General features: G+C 39.9%; 1 protein-coding gene across 1 annotated transcript in view; it reads left to right on the forward strand.

The window, feature by feature from the left end:
* CMIP (c-Maf inducing protein) overlaps positions 1–18,160 on the forward strand; it is a 140,584-nt gene that overhangs the window by 101,334 nt on the left and 21,090 nt on the right. Inside the window, exons 4-10 of the mRNA XM_026058843.1 lie at positions 1,814–1,975; positions 3,164–3,205; positions 6,068–6,130; positions 7,210–7,290; positions 10,573–10,676; positions 11,244–11,348; positions 12,636–12,989. Coding sequence (XP_025914628.1) covers positions 1,814–1,975; positions 3,164–3,205; positions 6,068–6,130; positions 7,210–7,290; positions 10,573–10,676; positions 11,244–11,348; positions 12,636–12,989 — 911 coding nt within the window. The remainder of the gene's footprint in view (positions 1–1,813; positions 1,976–3,163; positions 3,206–6,067; positions 6,131–7,209; positions 7,291–10,572; positions 10,677–11,243; positions 11,349–12,635; positions 12,990–18,160) is intronic.

An 18,160-nucleotide genomic window follows, 5' to 3' on the forward strand; every position in this document is an offset into this window, starting at 1 on the left:
GATTTTTGCTCCATTCCAAAATCCAAAATGCATTTGATAGTGTCTGCAGCATGTTTTATATGTTCCTTTAGCTTTTCAGTGCTTTTGTACTTGCAAGAATTTCTTTGAAAAGGTAATTGGATTGCTTTATCAGGCTTTGCATGTCAGCCCAGAGCCACCCTCTTTCCCCCTGCCCCCAAATAGTATAGAAAACCCCAAAGCATTTGAAATCTGTATTTTCTGTATTCCTTTTTTTTTTTTTTCATGTCTTGGTTAGGATAAGGAGGTGACTGTATTTTCTCTTGGCCGTGAGATCTGTTGCCACCCCAGTGGGAAAGAAGCGATGGGTAAGCAGATAGCCTGGCTGTTCCCATGCTTCCAGAAGGGGCTGCCCTGGACGAGGGAAAGGGAGAAATGCCGTGTAACAGCAAGGCTTTTAAACAAAACAACGCAAACCAGAGCGCCCCTTTGTGAAGTCCTCTGCCCTTATTGCGCTGATGATGTTCAGTCCGAATGATGCAGCTGAATCTGCAAGCTGCCCAACATGAGCAATTCTGAAGGTTTCTCTGGAAATGCTGCTGTGGAATGTAAGATCCGTTTTTAGTGCAAAGCGCTGATGGCTTTATGCAGACCGACGAGCTGCCCAGCCTGTGTTGTTTAATAAACCCGAACACATGTCCAGACTTCCTCTCATCATGAGGGTGCTCATCCCTTTGATCAGGGGATCAGATTTACAGACAGAGAGGAGTGAAAGGAAATGTGAACTAAACAAAAATTTGTGGTCCTGGCGATTACATTCCCGCAGCCAGCAAAGCTCCTTCCCTGCCAACTCCGTGCCTGTGCGGCGACACGAGGAGTGTCTGTTTTGGCAAGTTCTAGCATCTCCCTTGCGTTGTCATCGGGAGTGGCGTTTTAACTCTCGTCATCATTTCCTTGAACTTCTAGAGTTTCATCAAGCTACCTCTGGGAATTTGGGAGGATGGGTTTTCTCTAAAAAATACTATTTACAATACAAAGCAGCCTGGATTCTAGTCGTTTGTGGTGACATGGCTGCCGAGGAGGTAAGAGTTGTCTTTTACTTATCCAGCCAGGCTGTTTACTAGATAATAAGAGAAATAGTTTAGACGCTACCAGGAATGATGCAGGAGAATACAGAGGAGTAGGTCATTTGTGTATGGGCAGAAATGCTTTTTGGGGAATAGAAATTCTGTTACATGGAAGGCTTAGAGATTTTAAGTTTGTTTTTTGTGACAGCTGAAGAGTGAAAACACAACATTTCAGGATTCTGCAAGAAAGAAAAAAAAAAAAGCCTGTGGATCAACTGAAATATTTCACTTTGATAAAATTAATTTTAATTCATCCTGAATTTGAATTCATCAATTAGCAATGTAGAATAAAGTATTTGTAAAATGATGTTTTGATGGGCTCTTTCTCTTTCTGTCTTTCTTTCTTTCTTAATGAGGACTTTTAAAAGGACTTTAAAAGGACTTCTAGCTTTGGAAACAGTACAATAGCAGTTATCTGTTATTAGACTGGGGAATAAGGTGCTTGCAAGAGGAGATGATGAAAGAAAACCGCTCTGAAGTTTAAAAACTTATTTTTAAAAAAAAAGTGCCACAGTTTTTCATTGCTTCTACAGAACAAATTGGTTTAGATATATGAGGCTTCCTTTTCAATTTAAATGTTTTAAGTACAGTTTTTTGGCAAGTAGAAAAGACAAAACTCAACATATAAATCAGCCCACTTGACAGTTGCATGTAGCAGGCCCATATCGCAGCGGTTTCTCCAAGGGCTTACTGTGGTGCCACTGCAGCTGTCTTTCATTTTCTTGCAGAAAAAGATTTACAAGTACAAGAAGGTGCTCAGTAACCCCAGCCGCTGGGAGGTGGTGTTGAAGGAGATCAGGACGCTGGTGGACATGGCGCTGACATCTCCGCTTCAGGATGATTCTATTCACCAAGCACCACTGGAGATCGTCTCAAAACTGCTCTCAGAGGTATGAGCTCAGCAGTGTTCCTGCAAGCCTGTGTCACCTTGAGATGAGAAACAAACAGTTAAAAGTTTGTGGATAGGTTTTCTTTTAACTTGGGTTTTCAAAATTCTTCTTTAAGTATGCTCGTGACTCCTGCTGACTTGAGTGGAATTTGTACTTGCTGGGGAAACAGAGAATTTGACCCATGTTATGTAGATTTCTAGAAACAAAACAAAAGGCTGTTTTCTCTCAAGCCTCTTTTTCTTTTCTGATTGTTCATGGTAAATTTATTAGGGGTCTGATTCATGTCTTATTTCAAGTCAGTGGTAAAACTTCCCTTAACTTTTATTGGCTTTGCTGGCATAATTGATCATCCTTGTACCAGGCCAATAATATGTATATATCAACAAATTCATTACGCAGCTGTTTTATTATTACCAATTCTGTCAAAGAAAAATATTTTCCTTCTCCAGAAATATCTATCCTTCTTTTCTGTGTTTATTTCAAATAGTTAACCTTCTGTGGGCAGGAAGTACAATGCCAAGCAGGTTTTTCATGTCCAGTTCTGGTATACAAAGATTTGTGATGAGCAAAAAAGTTGCTAGCTATTTTTCTTTCAGTAAGCTAAGATCTTAGTGGTTTAGAAAGCTATAACCTCTGAATGGATCATGTTGCTGAGAAAGCCAAACACAGACTCTTCACTGGTGAAAACTGAGGTAGCATAGGGGACTTCCAGTAAGTTTCTTGATTTTTACTCGTTCCATATTAGGAGAAGGAATTTCAGAAAAAATGCAGCAATTAGCTTACTACCCACCAATGGTATACAACACCACTGTAATCCTTTTATTAATTTTCTTAGAAACAGACAGACTGGCTTAAGAAAACATATTTAAGAAACATAGCACTAGCTTTAATTTTCCAGTTGATTGAGATCTGCTCTGGCATCTTGATGTTTGTATGCTCAGCTTTCATGACTGGGGTGGCTTGAATCTGATGGTACTGAGGAGAAAATGGAAGCTTGCACAATCTCTCATAGCAAAAAATATATCACTTTCTCTAAGAGAATGGTTTTAATTTGATTAATTTTATTCTAAAACCAAGCAATTGCAGTGCTGAGCCTTTCTTCTTGTGTCTGGTGGTAGCTAAGAGTATGCTAACGTATCAACTCTGAAGACTGTTTGTGCATTGATTTCTTCTGTTCAACCTTTTCAGAACAACAATTTAACCACTCAAGACCATGAGAGCATTATTGTGGTGAGTATCCTTCTGTCAAAAGCTGGGGACAAATCTGTATTGTTTGATGATACTTCTATTAATGCTTGTCTCTGCTCCATTGAAATGGGGCAGGTATGAAAGCATTTCCATCAATGCTGGTGAATTTAGGCAGGATCAAACCCATCTGGCCTATTACTTTTTGTGTGTTTTGTCGTTCCTGTTTTCTTGTTTCATATATGAATAACAATAAAGCTTCCTCATCAATATATATGAAACAGCACAGCTTGTTTAGGGTTAATCTTCTCCCAAAATGGCCTCCTTACTGGGCTACACAATGCAATGCTCCTATCTGCATGCGCACTTTAAACAGTCAAAAAACATCATTTCCAGATGTACCCTATAAAACTCGTAGGCTTAGTAGTTTCCTGAAGGGCTGGTGCTACCATATACAGAATGTCTCTATTGCTGATGGTATTATGAGCAAGTGACTGGTTTTGTAAGCGTGGTTATGTGTTTGTGTCACTATAGTTTAACCCCATGTTTACGTGATTTATAAAAATATCCTCTTTAACTTTTGCCTTTATTCTGTAGGCTGCGTTTATTTAGACATAGAAATAAGAGAATCAAATGGCAGCTCTCTTCCCTAAGCAACAAAATATAAAATCTCAACAATTTATCAGAGAGTGGAAATTGCTTCCCCATCATTGTAATTTAATTTCAGTCACTGGCAATTTCCAGGAGACTTTCCCAGTAATCTAATCTCRAACTTTACCACCACCTGATCATATCACGTCTCTGAATCTTTCTGCAAAAGAACAAGGCAGAATGTAGCTGCCAGTAGGTGTGAATTGCGTTTAACTGCTGTTTAAGATACCATTTTAGCAGGAATCAGTCACTGAGATAAGTTTCTAAAGTGGCATTTACTTTTCTTTGAGATCTGCTGTAGGTTGTGGTTTTTTGTTTTTTTTTCCTCTGGTGCCAGGGTTGATTCAGCCTTCCATTTAAAACTGGTTGTTTTAGGGGAAGGATTTTTTAATAAAAGATGTAAGACAGCCCTGCTTTGAGCAGGGAAGTTGGACCAGATGGCCTCCAAAGGTCCTTTCAGCCTGAGTTATTCTGTAAGTCTAAGTGACTGCTGCTTCAGTTCAAATCCTGCCCTTGATTTTTCCGGGTCCTGTAGGTTGTGCCCTGAGCATTAAGGGACAGCGGCTTCTGGACATTGAGAACTTACTGCTGTTATAGAACTAACCTGTGCTATTCTTAGGAAGCATTGCTATTATGTGTATTTATGTAGTATCATAAAAGTACACAGTGATTTGCTGTCCAGATGGAACCATGTTTCCTTCTCTAGATCATGCTGGAACAGACCACTATTACATCTCATTCCTTCCTGGTTTAGGAAGGGGAAGCACATGTTGCCATAACTGGGCAACACAAGACAAGTTTCTCTTTTTTTACCACAGAACAAATAGGGAAAATATAGGCTTCTTTCATTCTGTCTCTCTTCCCCACTGACCGTATAGGCGGAGCCATGATCTGCTTGACAGTGTCTGTTGTGGTTATTTCCTACATTGAGCAGGGACTGGACTGAAACAGTAAAGCTTATTTTTCTTAGACTGACAACCAGCCTGTTACTGGACAGATGTAAACACAGTGATTTTGCAGTGCATGGCTGCTGTGGTTTGGCAGGTGCTATAGCAAAAAGATGAATTCAAGGAAGATCTTTAGCTTAGGTGTTGAATAAGTAGAAAAGATATTCTAGTTTCCTTGAAATTGTATTGCCTTCTCCATCAGTAAAAAGCATGCACTGTTGCTGGACCACCACCAGAAGAGTAAGTAGTTGGAGACGGATGGCAGAAAAATGCTGAACAGAAATTTCACAAATGTTATGTGTAACCCAAACAGATCTTTGCAGATGTTAAAATTCACATTAATCTCAACCTGTTTGTGTGTGAAAGTGGCTATTGTGAAACATGCTCATTTTCAGCAGACTCATTTGGGCTGAAATCCTTCAGAAGAAAAGAGGGAAAGCAAAAAAACAAAACAGGCTGCCTAGTAAAACTCCAGATGTCATCCAGATAAAATATCTGGTGTTCAGTTGCTTAATACAAAATGTCCTAGCTGCTGTGTTTAGAGTCTTACTTTTAAATGGGTACTGGGAATCCCTTTAGCTCAAGATTGGAAAAGCCCGAAGGCACCATCGCACAGAGAGGATACATTGTTCCGGTACCATTTTCTGATTTACAAAGGAAGTAACAACACCATAAGTTCATTACACTCTCAGTGGCAGGTATGACCTCTAATATATTTACTGAGCATAACCACATTGGTTTGCATAGCAACAAAGAGGGAACAGTTGATCTCAACTGTCACAAGGTTAGATGCTTGATTTTGTTGAATAGGGTCCTTAAAGGTAATAACAGTGTTATATCACTTTTGGTGAGTTACTTCTTATAAAATTGCCTGTTTGGTATTGGCTGTATGTGAGCATGAACTCATTATAAAAGACATATGTTTATTTGGTGTATTTCTATTTTTCATCTAGAGAGATGTTATTACTGAAATGGCAAGCCAGATTCATCCCTGCTATGCTTCATCTTAAAACAATGGGTCTGATCCTGTTTTCATTTAAACCATTATAAAAATTGTATTCCTTCACTGTCTTTGAGGGATTTACATTGATGTAGTTAAAAGCAAAATTTTCCAGAGGGTTCATAGCAAGGATGTGCTTGAGCCAACAGAACAAACAAACACACAACCCACAATCTAATTGCTGTATTGACACTTTTGTTCTTCTTTTTTTTTTTTTTTAAGTAAAATGAGCTTTTTCTTCCCTGACTCCAGGCTTCTTAATTAAAATTTTTGTTCTCTCTCTTTTTTTTTATTTTATTTTTTTTTAAGGCAATTGCACCTTTGCTGGAAAACAACCATCCTCCTCCTGACCTCTGTGAATTCTTCTGCAAGGTATCAGAACAGACTTGCCTTGTGAAATCTCAGTAGTTGTATATGAGTTTAGTTCTTCTAGCTGTGGGGGTTTTTTGTTTGTTTTTTTTTCTCTTGAACTCCTTACCTCATGCCCAAATTGATCTCAGTTTTTGGTCAACAGCCAATGATCTTGAAATCATAGCACCATTAGGATAAAGAGATCCATATTCTTAGTAGACCAGACTGCATAGTACTAATACGCTGTGACAGTTAAAATCTTCAAAGTCGCATATCCTGCATTTTTATAAGCCGTTCTTAGATCCATTTCTAGCCTCAAATACTTCCAAGACACTGTATTGACCACTAGCCTTTTGTCCTCAAAGCTATATAGGCACTTTTATTTCTATTCTTCTCCTTTGATTTCCATCAGAGGTGGCTACCTAATTGTCTTTGAAGGTGTGGGATGGGCTGTGTTTAGTTGCAGCAAGGGAAATTGTGATTACAGGTTGTGGAATCTCCCTCCTCAGAGATACTCAGTGGACAAGGCTGTAGGTCAGCTAATGTAACTTCAAAATTGGCCCTGCTTTGAATTGGGGGGTTGGAGGAGATGACCTCCAAAGTTTCTTTCCAACCTAAATTACTCTAATCAATATTTTAAGGCTGTATGGATGGGAGAGTGGCTTGTTGGTACCCTCCAAGGTCCACCACAGGCCCTTAGCTTGAATCCCAAGGAAAGGAGGTTTGTGCCATCACACTGTGTGTGTCTACGTATCTTTTAATCCCCAACCCCTCTACCTTTAAACCTGTTGGCCAGTTTCAACCAAATTTGACAGAAGGGGCGGAAGTCTCAGAAATACCACATTCCAGTGAGTTTTGTGAAGAATAGGCTGTCGGGAAAGGAATTCAAGTAGTTCCTGAGCTCCCATTGTAATCTTTTATTACATGCCAGCAAGTCCATAGGAGAGAGCAGAGTTACAAGTATCCCAGCCCCCGGGAAAGCTTAATTTCGCCCTCAGATTTTGTTAATCTTGAAGTAATCCATGCACAGGGTGTGAAGCCAGAGAAGATCCATCTTCATAATTTCTGCAGCTCACAAAATGACTTGTTGCTCATTACAGCACTGCCGAGAGCGTCCTCGGTCGATGGTTGTCATAGAAGTGTTCACCCCGGTGGTACAGAGAATTCTCAAACACAACATGGTGAGTATCTGTGTTACGGGAACTTGGTCAGTTTGGAGATTTTTTTTATTGTGATACCTTGTGTAATTAGCAGCTGCTCTTTTGCCTGTAATGCACAAAACATTTTTATTTATTTAAACTCCTCAATTGTGAATGCTGCATGTAACCATGTGTTGCTTTGTAGGTGCAGAACTGTAAGCCTTCAGTGGGATTTTCAAAAGTGTCTAAGCAAAGCCATGATTTAATGAGCATTTCTTCAGGCAGTAGTGCCAGCTTATGCAGCTCCAGCTCTCTCCCACCTGGCCCTTTGCTCCTTGTTACTTCCCTTGTGCCATCCTTGTAGTTGTAACATGAATTTGGTTAAAAACCAATTCAGTAACAAAATCAGAACAGAGACTTCCTGAATTCCATTTTTCTTTAGACTCATGTTGAGTTCTTACTGAAATTTCCTGACTTGCCTTATGTTTTTCTGCTGTTATCCTTCTTTTTCTTTCCAGGAATCATTAACACTCTCATTTTATGATCATTTTGACCCAAGCTGCCTTCCCTCTTCACTTTGCCAGTCAATTCCTTGCTTGTGATTGGAATAAATGCTAGAAGAGTGCCCTGCCAACTTTGCTTTCTTTACCCTGTGTACCAAATTTTCTCCCCCTTGATTCTGAAGAAATTCTTAGATGATGTGTATTTCTTTCCTGAGAGACGTCTGGGTGTTTACAAGCCCTCCATCCTTTGAGGCATGCAGAGTTTCCAGCTGCAGTTTGTAATTTGCACAAAGAGATTTTGCTTCACAAAGCTGTGGCAAGCAGTAACAAATAAATATTATATTTAAGGCAATTCACTTGTCTGTGATCTCAGGGATGGGTCTCATACCTCTGTAAATATACAGTCAACTTCTTTTCACTAACTGGTGTAATCTTAGAGACCATCCACTGTACTCCTGTGTACAGCATGAATCCAGTAGAAAACAGTTCATATTTCTTATTTTTACGACAGTATTATTATTTAACTCCTGGAGTTTACAGAGCTAGCTAGAAGCCTAAGATGGCTAAAAGGTCATATTCCTGGCTCTGTGCCTGTACTCTCCAGACATGTAAACATTTTTGAATATTCTGTAGTGTTCAATGAAATATTCTGTAAATGTTATTCTTGGATTCCAGACTGATTTTTTTTTTTAAAGAATCCAGAGCTCTTGAGGGGTCTCAAATAAAATCTAAATGCATAGTGTAATGCTTGTGTTTGGTTAGCTTCAGAGAATTGGGTATATTTACCATACTTAACATCTGCAGATTGAAAATCAACATGTCTGTACCGCAGTGTGTAGTCAGAGAATTTACGGTGTCATATATAAATTGGAGTGGATTTGGGCACTTTACTGCTCTCCGGGGAATTCTGTACTGAATAATCTTTTAGAGAGAGAGAGAGTAGGTGTATGTTCATGTGTGTGTGCGTACATGTAAATAAAGCTAGTTATCTTTTAGGGGGATCGGTATTGTTGGCATTAAACTTCATAACCTTAGGAGGCCACATGCAATTCAATGTGCTCAGAGCAGGAGACCTAGCTTTCTATTCATACCTGTACCATTAATTTGCTCTGTCATCTTGGATAAGTTCATGACAAGTTCTGTCCCACAGTTTCCCACCTATGAAATGGGACTGCTTGCTTTATCTATCATTTCGAGATTTCAAAAGGGATCGGCCAGCTTTTTATATTACTGATTCTACGGGTTACCTGCAGGACTGGAGATATTGTATGCTGAATTGTTCCAAGAGTGCTCCGCACTGTTTGATTTCAAGACAAACTCAGCTGTTTGTAGGCTCAGCCAAATATTTGAATTTAAGCACTATTGCTATATTTTTAGGAGCAGACAATATAGGTTGCGTGTATTATTTTATAACTGTTATGGTAACAGGGTGTCACACTATTTTTTTAGAGTTTTTTTATTTTAGAGCGACCTGGTCAATAATAACATCCTCTTTATGATTTTGTGGGCTTTTGTCGTCATTTCGGTTAGGATGCTTAGTGAAAATTTTCATTAAAAAAACTGTGACCACATAAGCTATCTTGCAAGGAGTTTTCATGAAGTTAAACGGCACCAAATGGTATATGAAGCACGTGAAGTCTCATGCTGTTGAACCCAGTGTATGTGCACCTGCCAGAAGGAGTTGTTAGATGTTCAATGATTTTAAATTATAATACCAGCTGTGGAATTGCCAAAAGTCCCTTTGTTGTGTGAAGTTACCAGGTGATGATGCTTGAACTTGAAGAGGACTTTGTTCTGCCTAGGGTTGTATTCACATTTTTAGTAATCTCTCCAGCTGTAAAACCTGTGAGATGTTAAGATAACTTGTGCTATAAATGTCTCTAAAACCAAAAAAAGTAACAGAAGATTTCGGTGGTTCAGGAATGTATCTTCACTTTTTCATTCCCCCAGTTCGTTACCATTTCCAGCATTTCTTTTATGATTTCAGTTGCCATTTATTTATTCGGGATGACTCTTCTTCTAAAGTCAGCTGCTTGAGGGATGACTGGGAAGGCTTGTTTCTACTCATTGGGCCCTGCTCACCACTTGCTAATTTAATTTTTTTAGTTCTGTAACACCTGTATAATAAGGTTACACCTGTGYAAATTTGAATAAATGTGCTGTGGARTAACACTCACCAGCAGATAGAAGATTTTACTGTTTTCACATCTCAAAGTAGCAGCTGATCTGAGGAGATGCAGGCTTACAGTCAGTAAGTGTTTTTCCTGCTTCATGGTAGGAAATAAATGACTGTTGAGCTCACCTGTCAAATTCATGGTGTACTTTGAGTACAAATGGCTAGAGAAGGAACTGATCTATGTTTTTGTACTTTATCATTTATTGATAACATGTCAAAAAAAAGATTGATTTTTCTCTAAAAGCAGAATAGATACGATGGGAAAAGTTAAAATTCACACTTGTGTTACACTTCTAAAAATTGCAGTTATGAATGCAAGAAAAAATGCAAAACAACAACAAAATATATTTCAAAATGAAGGGTATGGAAGAAATGTTGTAAGTGCAGATGGGATTTTACGCACTCTTATTGCATTAAATATCTTTTGTTTCAAACGTGGGTCTGGGGAGGGAGGGTGGAAAGTTGGAAAACATGCCATTATTGGTAGTAGCACATTACTTCACCATACAGTGATACTGTTCTCCAGAAGCTGTCAGCATAATAATGAAGTGAATTCAGTTGTGTTTGGGTTGATTTCTGTTGAAAACGCACTGTATATTGCAGGCATGTTTCACCATCTTCACTGAGTCTCTCCTTTTCGGACAGGATTTTGGGAAATGCCCTCGGTTGCGTCTGTTTACTCAGGAGTATATTCTGGCTTTGAATGAGCTGAATGCTGGAATGGAGGTGGTGAAGAAGTTTATTCATAGGTTAGTTATATTTTAATGCTATGGAGTATCTGTAATCCTATATATATGCTTCCCTGTGATACTTCTCTCAGCCCTGCTCATCTCTTTACTAGCCGTTGTAGTAACTGGTGGGTTTTGGTACTGGCAAACAGCAAATAACTGAACAGAGACCATGAGGCAATGTTGCTGAAATCTTTTTTTAGCTCATTCTCAAATATGGCTGGCACGTTCTGCCTATTTGCATACTGGAGGTGAATGGACATTGCTGTATRTACGTTCCTTTTATGCATTTAGAATCTGAGTCTCTACAGAGAGATTCCTGTTAACTTTAGGCCACATAGTGCTCAGTCATGTGTGAGATTTCATGAGGACTGCAGAGATACAGCAAAAAATAAACTAAGGACACAGCTTAGTCCTGTTCTTAAATAGAGCTATGCGGTGGGGATTTACAGGGTTAAATCAGCTCTCTGTTTTGGCCCTCCTTGAAGATTCCCCAAGGCTGTCTATCCTGTTCTGGCACCCCATTCTGACTGTTTTGCCCACAGAAATTTTCATCACAATGATGTCATCTTGGCTTTTGTTTTTCAGCATGCATGGTCCAACTGGACAGTGCCCCCATCCCAGGGTCCTGCCAAATCTTGTAGCTGTCTGCTTAGCAGCCATTTATTCGTGTTACGAGGAATTTATCAACAGGTCAGTATGAATTCTCAGCTGACCACATGTTACTTGCTTCCAAACCCGTGGTGTCAAAGAGTCTTCATTCAGGCTGTAAACAAGATCTCTGTGTGCATGGGTATGGGTATGTGAGCACGTACTCATTCTCGCTCTGCTCACTGCTAGCATTACATTTTGGTGTTCTGTTCAATTACGTGTGTGTTTTTGTAGACAAGTGACTGTATTTGTTAAGCTTTGTGTGTTTGTAAATCTGAAGGACAAGAGGATGTTGAATCTTTGATCACTTGTACTCACTGTGGCATGTTTTGGGGGATCGAGTATGGCATATCATTACTACACATCTTTGGCTCCCATGCTTGTAACTTAGGGCAGTGCTGGTGATATGGGGAGCTGAGGAGCTCAACAGTTCCCACTACATAAGTACTGCAAACTACAGTAACTTCCAGGAGGAATCTCAACACTCAGCTGCATGCTGATCTTGGCCACCACTGAGATATTCCTCTGAGACAGACTGTAGCCATAACTAGCCTTTTTAGAACAGAAGAAGGTGAGGAAGTTCCACAAGAGCTCTGTCTCCGGGAGTTAAGAACTAACTACTCAGAGCAGTGTCCGTTTTAATCCCTTTCTGGCACACAAAGTGTGTGTATATCTAAAGCAAGGGCAAGGGAGAAATTTTGAAGAAGGGGTTGTGTTTAAAACTCAGTGTATCTATAGCTCTGAAGCTGAGCTGGTTTCATTATGCTGTCTCAATTATTGTGGAAAATTTGATTCCTGACTTACCACAAAATAGATGCTACAGTTCTTGACACATGAGCCAGTTTCCAGTAGACACTGAGGGTTCCCCTCTGCTTTGTTTCCTGTTTGTTTAAGCCTATCTGACTTTCCTCATGGTGGGGCACAGGCAGTGGCTGCTTAGTGTCCAACAAAAATTCCAGACGTGAGGACTGCAGACAAATGTCTGGGCATGTACTGTAGCCRGATACATACTTGGGCATGGATCCTATTACAGCTTTGCACAACTTGGATGGGAAAGTTCACCTTTATACTAAACTGGCATGTAAATTAGACTGATGAAAAGCTCAAATCTTTGCAGAATAGGGCCTGCAGAACAGTCCTCCTGGAGACTTTTAATATTTTTAACTGATTTCAATAATTAGATTACATGGGAGAAAGAAGTTCAGCAGGCTGGGGTGAAATACAGTGGGAAATTGCAAAAGATCTTGGCTTCTCAGTGTTGCACTCGCTCTCCCTCTCTCTGCTGTTATGTCTGGCTATTGAAATTATTTGTTTATTTTTAAAACTCAGTCGAGACAATTCACCAAGCCTGAAGGAAATTCGGAATGGCTGCCAGCAGCAATGTGACCGAAAGCCTAATCTCCCCCTCCGCCTTCTTCACACAAGTCCTGACCTGGTCTCTCAAGAGGCCACCTTGACTGAATCCCGGCTCAAACCAGTCATTGTCACTTCAAATGAGATCCACGTGGAAGTAGAGCGCAACAACACAACAAATCAGAAGATGACAGCTAATGTTGGCAATGACAGCGAGCCCAACCTGATTGACTGCTTGATGGTCAGTCCTACCTGCAGCACCATGAGCATTGAGCTGAGTACCCAAGCAGACAGGATCCTTGGCTGTTATGTTGAAATACTCAAGATGCTGTGAGTAACTGTTTAACAGCTTTTTGAACAATGTCATCTTAACAATGGGGGGCTTTTCCCATAGGCCTGTCTTCTCCAACATCTGTGGCCAGCAAGATGTGCAAACACATGGTTATAAATCTAACTCTATCACTAGAGTCCAGCTTCTGAAAGAGACATCTGGCACTGCCAATATATTCTAAAAATAGTGTTAGGAAGATGAAAACAGAAAGCTTATTTGTATAGTGAGCCTCAGGCATATTACAGAAGATGGGATATTGTTGCCAACGGTTTCTGTTTTGTTGTTAGCCACCAAAGAAAATCCATTTGTCTCCTCCAGAGCTCTCGGGATTGCCCGAGACAAAGCTAGAAAAGACATGTCTCTTCTAGGCCTATAGCTTGTGCATTGATAAGCAGTTCTGCTCCTCTGACTTCAGCAGGAATTGGATGAGGTCAGTGTCTCTCACCTAGATGTTCTCCCTTCACATGTTTGATCTTGGAAGTTTTATGACTTGTTCAGATGTATAGTGGATCCTCCATTTTTTGACTAGCCCCTTTGGAACAGTGCAGCCCCTTTGGTACAGTGAAACTTGTATTGGTAAGTGAATGCTCAAACAACCTTTACAAAATGATGGCTGAGTACCCGTGGTTTCCTGGAAGGCAAATCCTATGAAATGAATACATCTTCAAGAGGAATATAAAATAAGTTATTTGGGAAAAGCTCATTTGTCACCTGGATAAATAAATGAAATGAAGGAGAAAACAGAAAAKGTAGACTGCAGAATAGCAGTTTATAATAGAACATACATTCTTGAAGGGTGGTAAAATAACCAAAATAACTTTGTTGGTTTTGACAGCCAGCTTTGCTACTGAGTTGCAGTATGTCTGTGGGCAAACTGTGATATTTCTACATTAATTAATTTTTAACAGTGCAAGACTTAAATAATTGAAGTCTTTTTATATTATAAGACACAATGTGTGAAACTTGGACTCTGTTATAAATCATGAGCACTGGCTACAATGAAATTAAATGCAAATCTAGGTGTGCACTCTCTAGGGACTAAATGAAGTCCAGTGGCCATTATGGAGGATTTTATGAAAGTTTTGTCCCACATTTTCAGTGTTTTCAAAGTACATAGTACCAATTTCAACATATCCTTTCACTCACTGCTGAGATGGCTTGGAAGTACATACATAAGCACACACTCAAAATTGGAGGTAAGACATTTTCTGGTCAGGAATTGAATCTAAAATACTGTTCCCATTAGATTCTTGAGCAGGAAGTTGCTGAAGGATATATTTTTTTTTCCTCTGGCCTAGCCTTCTCTGCCTTTAAAAATGTTTGCATTAGAACAGCACAGCACCTGATTTTGCTTTATCTGATGGCTTCTAAGTCTTTGTGCACCCAGGTGGTGCATTAAACACATTGTGTATTTTTTCCCATCCCCTTGACTCTTGATGTTTTCCATAAACACCGTGAACTCTTGCGGTCTTGATGCTGGCTTGGATGCTGACTCATTAAGCATTGACGATTTTGGTTTCGTCATACAGCTGACACATACTTATAAACAAATTCACGAATGGGCATGTTCTTCCTCCTAGTCTCTCCAAATTTTATAAGATGCGTATGCCAGGGCTCCATTCCCATATAATTTCATGCACAAAGAACTCTAATTTCGCTTGTGATTGCCTTCTTTTTCTAATCAAGCTTTTCAATAGCACAGTGAAACTGGGAATCTGCGTAGCACAGGTTATAGATGTGGAGCAACTCTGAGTCCTTTTGCAGCTTGTACAATGGTAATTCTGAAGAATGAAACCCACGGGACGTGTAGTGCATGACCAAAGGTTTTACAAAATTGATGCAACTCTCCTCAGACCGCCTTGCCAGTGAGTCCATGCCCTGCTTGAGAAATCACCACCTATAAGAAATGAGAATATAGGACAGTTTCTGAGGCAGAGCCATGGCTGGTGTAACTTGTCCTAGCTCCACTGATTTGGATCCCTTCTGTTCCCATTCATCCCTTGTTTTTTTCCTGAACCTAAAGCATTCATGTAGAARTGGGTTCTGTTCCTGATTCTGCCACTGGCCTACTGGGCAATCTTAGATAAATTGCTTCTTCTCTTTGTGAATCCATTTCCTTACCTGAAGAATTGAGTAATGATACTGGACCTCGCTGTAATAAACTCTGAGACCAGTGACTGAAAGGCACTGTAGAAGGGCTAGTAATTATTAACAAAATGCTAGATAGTGCTTGTTTGTGGTGCTGATTTTTTTTCCCCCTAAACTCTTTCTGATGCACTAAAAGCTATAACCATACTTTGAAAAACAGAATACGAAGAAAGAGAGTTGAAGAGCATGCCAATAGGAAGAAAACACTCAACTATCTAGGAGCAGAGCTCAGCAGGCGGTCACTAAAATAATGTTTTTATGTTTTGCTTACCACTGTTATTAATAAATAAGTTGGTTAGCATTGAATTTAATTGTTCTTTTAGGTGTCTGACTTAGTATCATCATCAAAACAAGAGTCACCCACAATGATATCTTTTTTACATAATTAACTTAGGGCAGCAAGGAGTAATTTATTTAGACAAATTTTAATTATTCAAGTCTAGAAAATAAGAATTCTTAATGATACCTTCAGCAGAGGACATTTATTGTTCACCTAACTCCTACACAATACATACTTTTGGATAAAAAGCCTCTAATATTGATTAAAATGTAACGACAATTATTTAGTAATCGCTGTAATACCTCACATTCTGTGCAGAAGGCTAAATTTGCAAATTGGAAAATTCAGCTCTAAGAAAGTTCTGCTGTATGGCTGTTATTGTAGAACTAAGAATATCTTTGACCCTTTTTCTAATGTAGTTGAGTAACAAAACACAATTATTGCATACTAAAGGAAAACATAAATTTGTGGTTTTAAAGATGTTGGCAGATGACCAACAGTCTGGACAGATTTTAAAGGAGACACAAACTCTAGTGGAACATGGTATTTTTTTCCTGCACTCAGAGATGGATCAAACTTTTGTGTCAATATTCTCTAATGCATTCCGGACTCTGATAATGTTATTGATGCCAGTTGGTGCCTCTTGAATGCTGCAAGTCTTAAACTGGTACTTAGCAAATATACTAAATTAATTGAAATCTTTCTGTTCAGCATATTAAATTAAAGGATCTGAGAGCTATTTAGTGTTGTTCAGCTCCTACTTGCATGTTAGTGTTGCCATGCCTTAGAGAATTTCTTGTACAGTCAAACTGGTGCTTGTGCAGCAGAACTGTGGTTAGAGAAATTTACAGTAAATTGGGCTGTGTTTCCATTTCCTTGGACTGATTAATATCAAAATCTGCATGTAACTGRACAGATCCCTTTGGTTCCCCTGGCACAACCCGGCATATATGGGACACAGTTATGATCTACAAGTTATGTTTGTGGTAAAATTCAGATTGCCAAACAGCAAACTAAACTGGCTGCGAAAATAGGCACCTCTTAGGGAGGCAGTGGCTGTCGTTGTTAATTCGTAAGCTGTCATCCTTCCTCTGTGTTGTTTTTTTCTTGCTGTGGATGCCTGCAGTGGGCTCAGTCCAAATATAAAAAGCGCAAATACTTGTACCGCTGTGTGGGGCTGTTTGTGACCATAATCGAGTTGGCCACCTTAGGCAAACTTGCATAGCTGTTTCGTATGCTGCCGTGTCATCTGTGAACAGTAGAGGCCTTTGCTCTCCTGAGCTGCCAGTCCAGGAGCTTTCCATGGCCTTTCARCAGGGCTAAATTTGCTTCTTTTGAAAAACAAACAAACCCAGCTCAAAACAAGGCTGAACATGAGAAGACACCTAGCTCTTTTACAGATAGCAGGTTTGTGCCTTAACTGAGAGAAGGTCTGAGAGGGCCATTTCTCATGGCACCCTGCCCTAAAGCCCTGAGCTAAACGTAGTGCAGTGTAATTCAAAGGAGCTCGACCTAGAGAGAGGGAAAGAAAGGGAAGGAGTAAGTGAATAAGTTTGGGGGGGTTGTCCATCTTTTATTATCTGATAACAAAGGAATTAGATAAGATTTTCGATCTTGTCAAGCTGCTCAGTCTAGAGAAACAACCTACTGTCAAGTAGTTGCTTCCTGTCTCTTTCTTATTCTCTAAAAACAAGGAGGACTTGGGGCTTGCAGTCTCTCAGTGATAAGACCAACAGCTTTCCAAACACAAACGGCCACCGGAGCTTCCCCAGCCTCCTCCGCATTCCCCAATAGGTCAGTGGCATACTCTGAATATCCCAAGTGGATTCTCTTATGTCATGTTTATCAGGGTTGCCCTGGGCTGCTAATATGTTTTGGATTGTTTGTGCCACACATGACATATGGGCAGGTTTTCATTTTGGTGAAAGGTGATCCCTAGGAAGGAAAATGTATTATGTCAACAGGCCAGTAGCAACGATGGCCCAAAGGCAAGTTCGGTGTAGTCAGGGATTATTTAATTATTATGGTTGGCTAATATACTGGCCAATCCCCTAGAAACTTTTCTGGGAAAGTAAAGTTGTTTGCAGTAGCAGGTGACTGCTCTGACAGCCTTCACATGGTTAGCACCCTGACACTTAACCTAGCACTCATTTCCCATGAACTCGTAGCTTGGACCGCAGGTTAACTGCTGTGCTGCTGACGCCAGTTCTCACTTCAAATTCTGAATCGTGCAAAAATCATAGACAGTATGTACCCTGGGGAATATTTCTCCTCCTCTGTTTTTATACGGCCAATCCCAGAATTTAAGTTTTATGATTAGCATGAGTGTTCAGCTCAGTGCCCTTTGAAGAGCTCCAAAGGGAATTTTGTCACAGGCCCTTTTCAGAGTTCCTCCTGTAACTCTGTGCACTATCCTCCTCCTGGCATGGCCTCTTTGTCTGGCCATTGCAGTGGTTATTAACTGTAGCCAGAACTGATCCATCTCCCTTTCTTTCCCTGCTTCAAACACTTCTATGTTGTGTTAGAGCTTTGAATGGACTGAAAAAAAAGTCAGCTGTTTGAAATGAAAGAAGATTGCAGAGAACTAAGATGAGCACAGAGAGAGAAAATGCTTTTGAAGAGGGAATGGGTGGGAGGAGAAGAAACACCGTAGGCTTTTAATAAGTAGTTTAGTTTTATTCTTGAGCTGTTTGTTTCACGTTTGCTAGCTCAGATTGAAGGGATTAGAGGTTGTGTAGATTT

This window comes from Apteryx rowi, unplaced genomic scaffold (assembly GCF_003343035.1).
Source record: "Apteryx rowi isolate R43461 unplaced genomic scaffold, aptRow1 scaffold_1, whole genome shotgun sequence".
Taxonomy (NCBI): domain Eukaryota; kingdom Metazoa; phylum Chordata; class Aves; order Apterygiformes; family Apterygidae; genus Apteryx; species Apteryx rowi.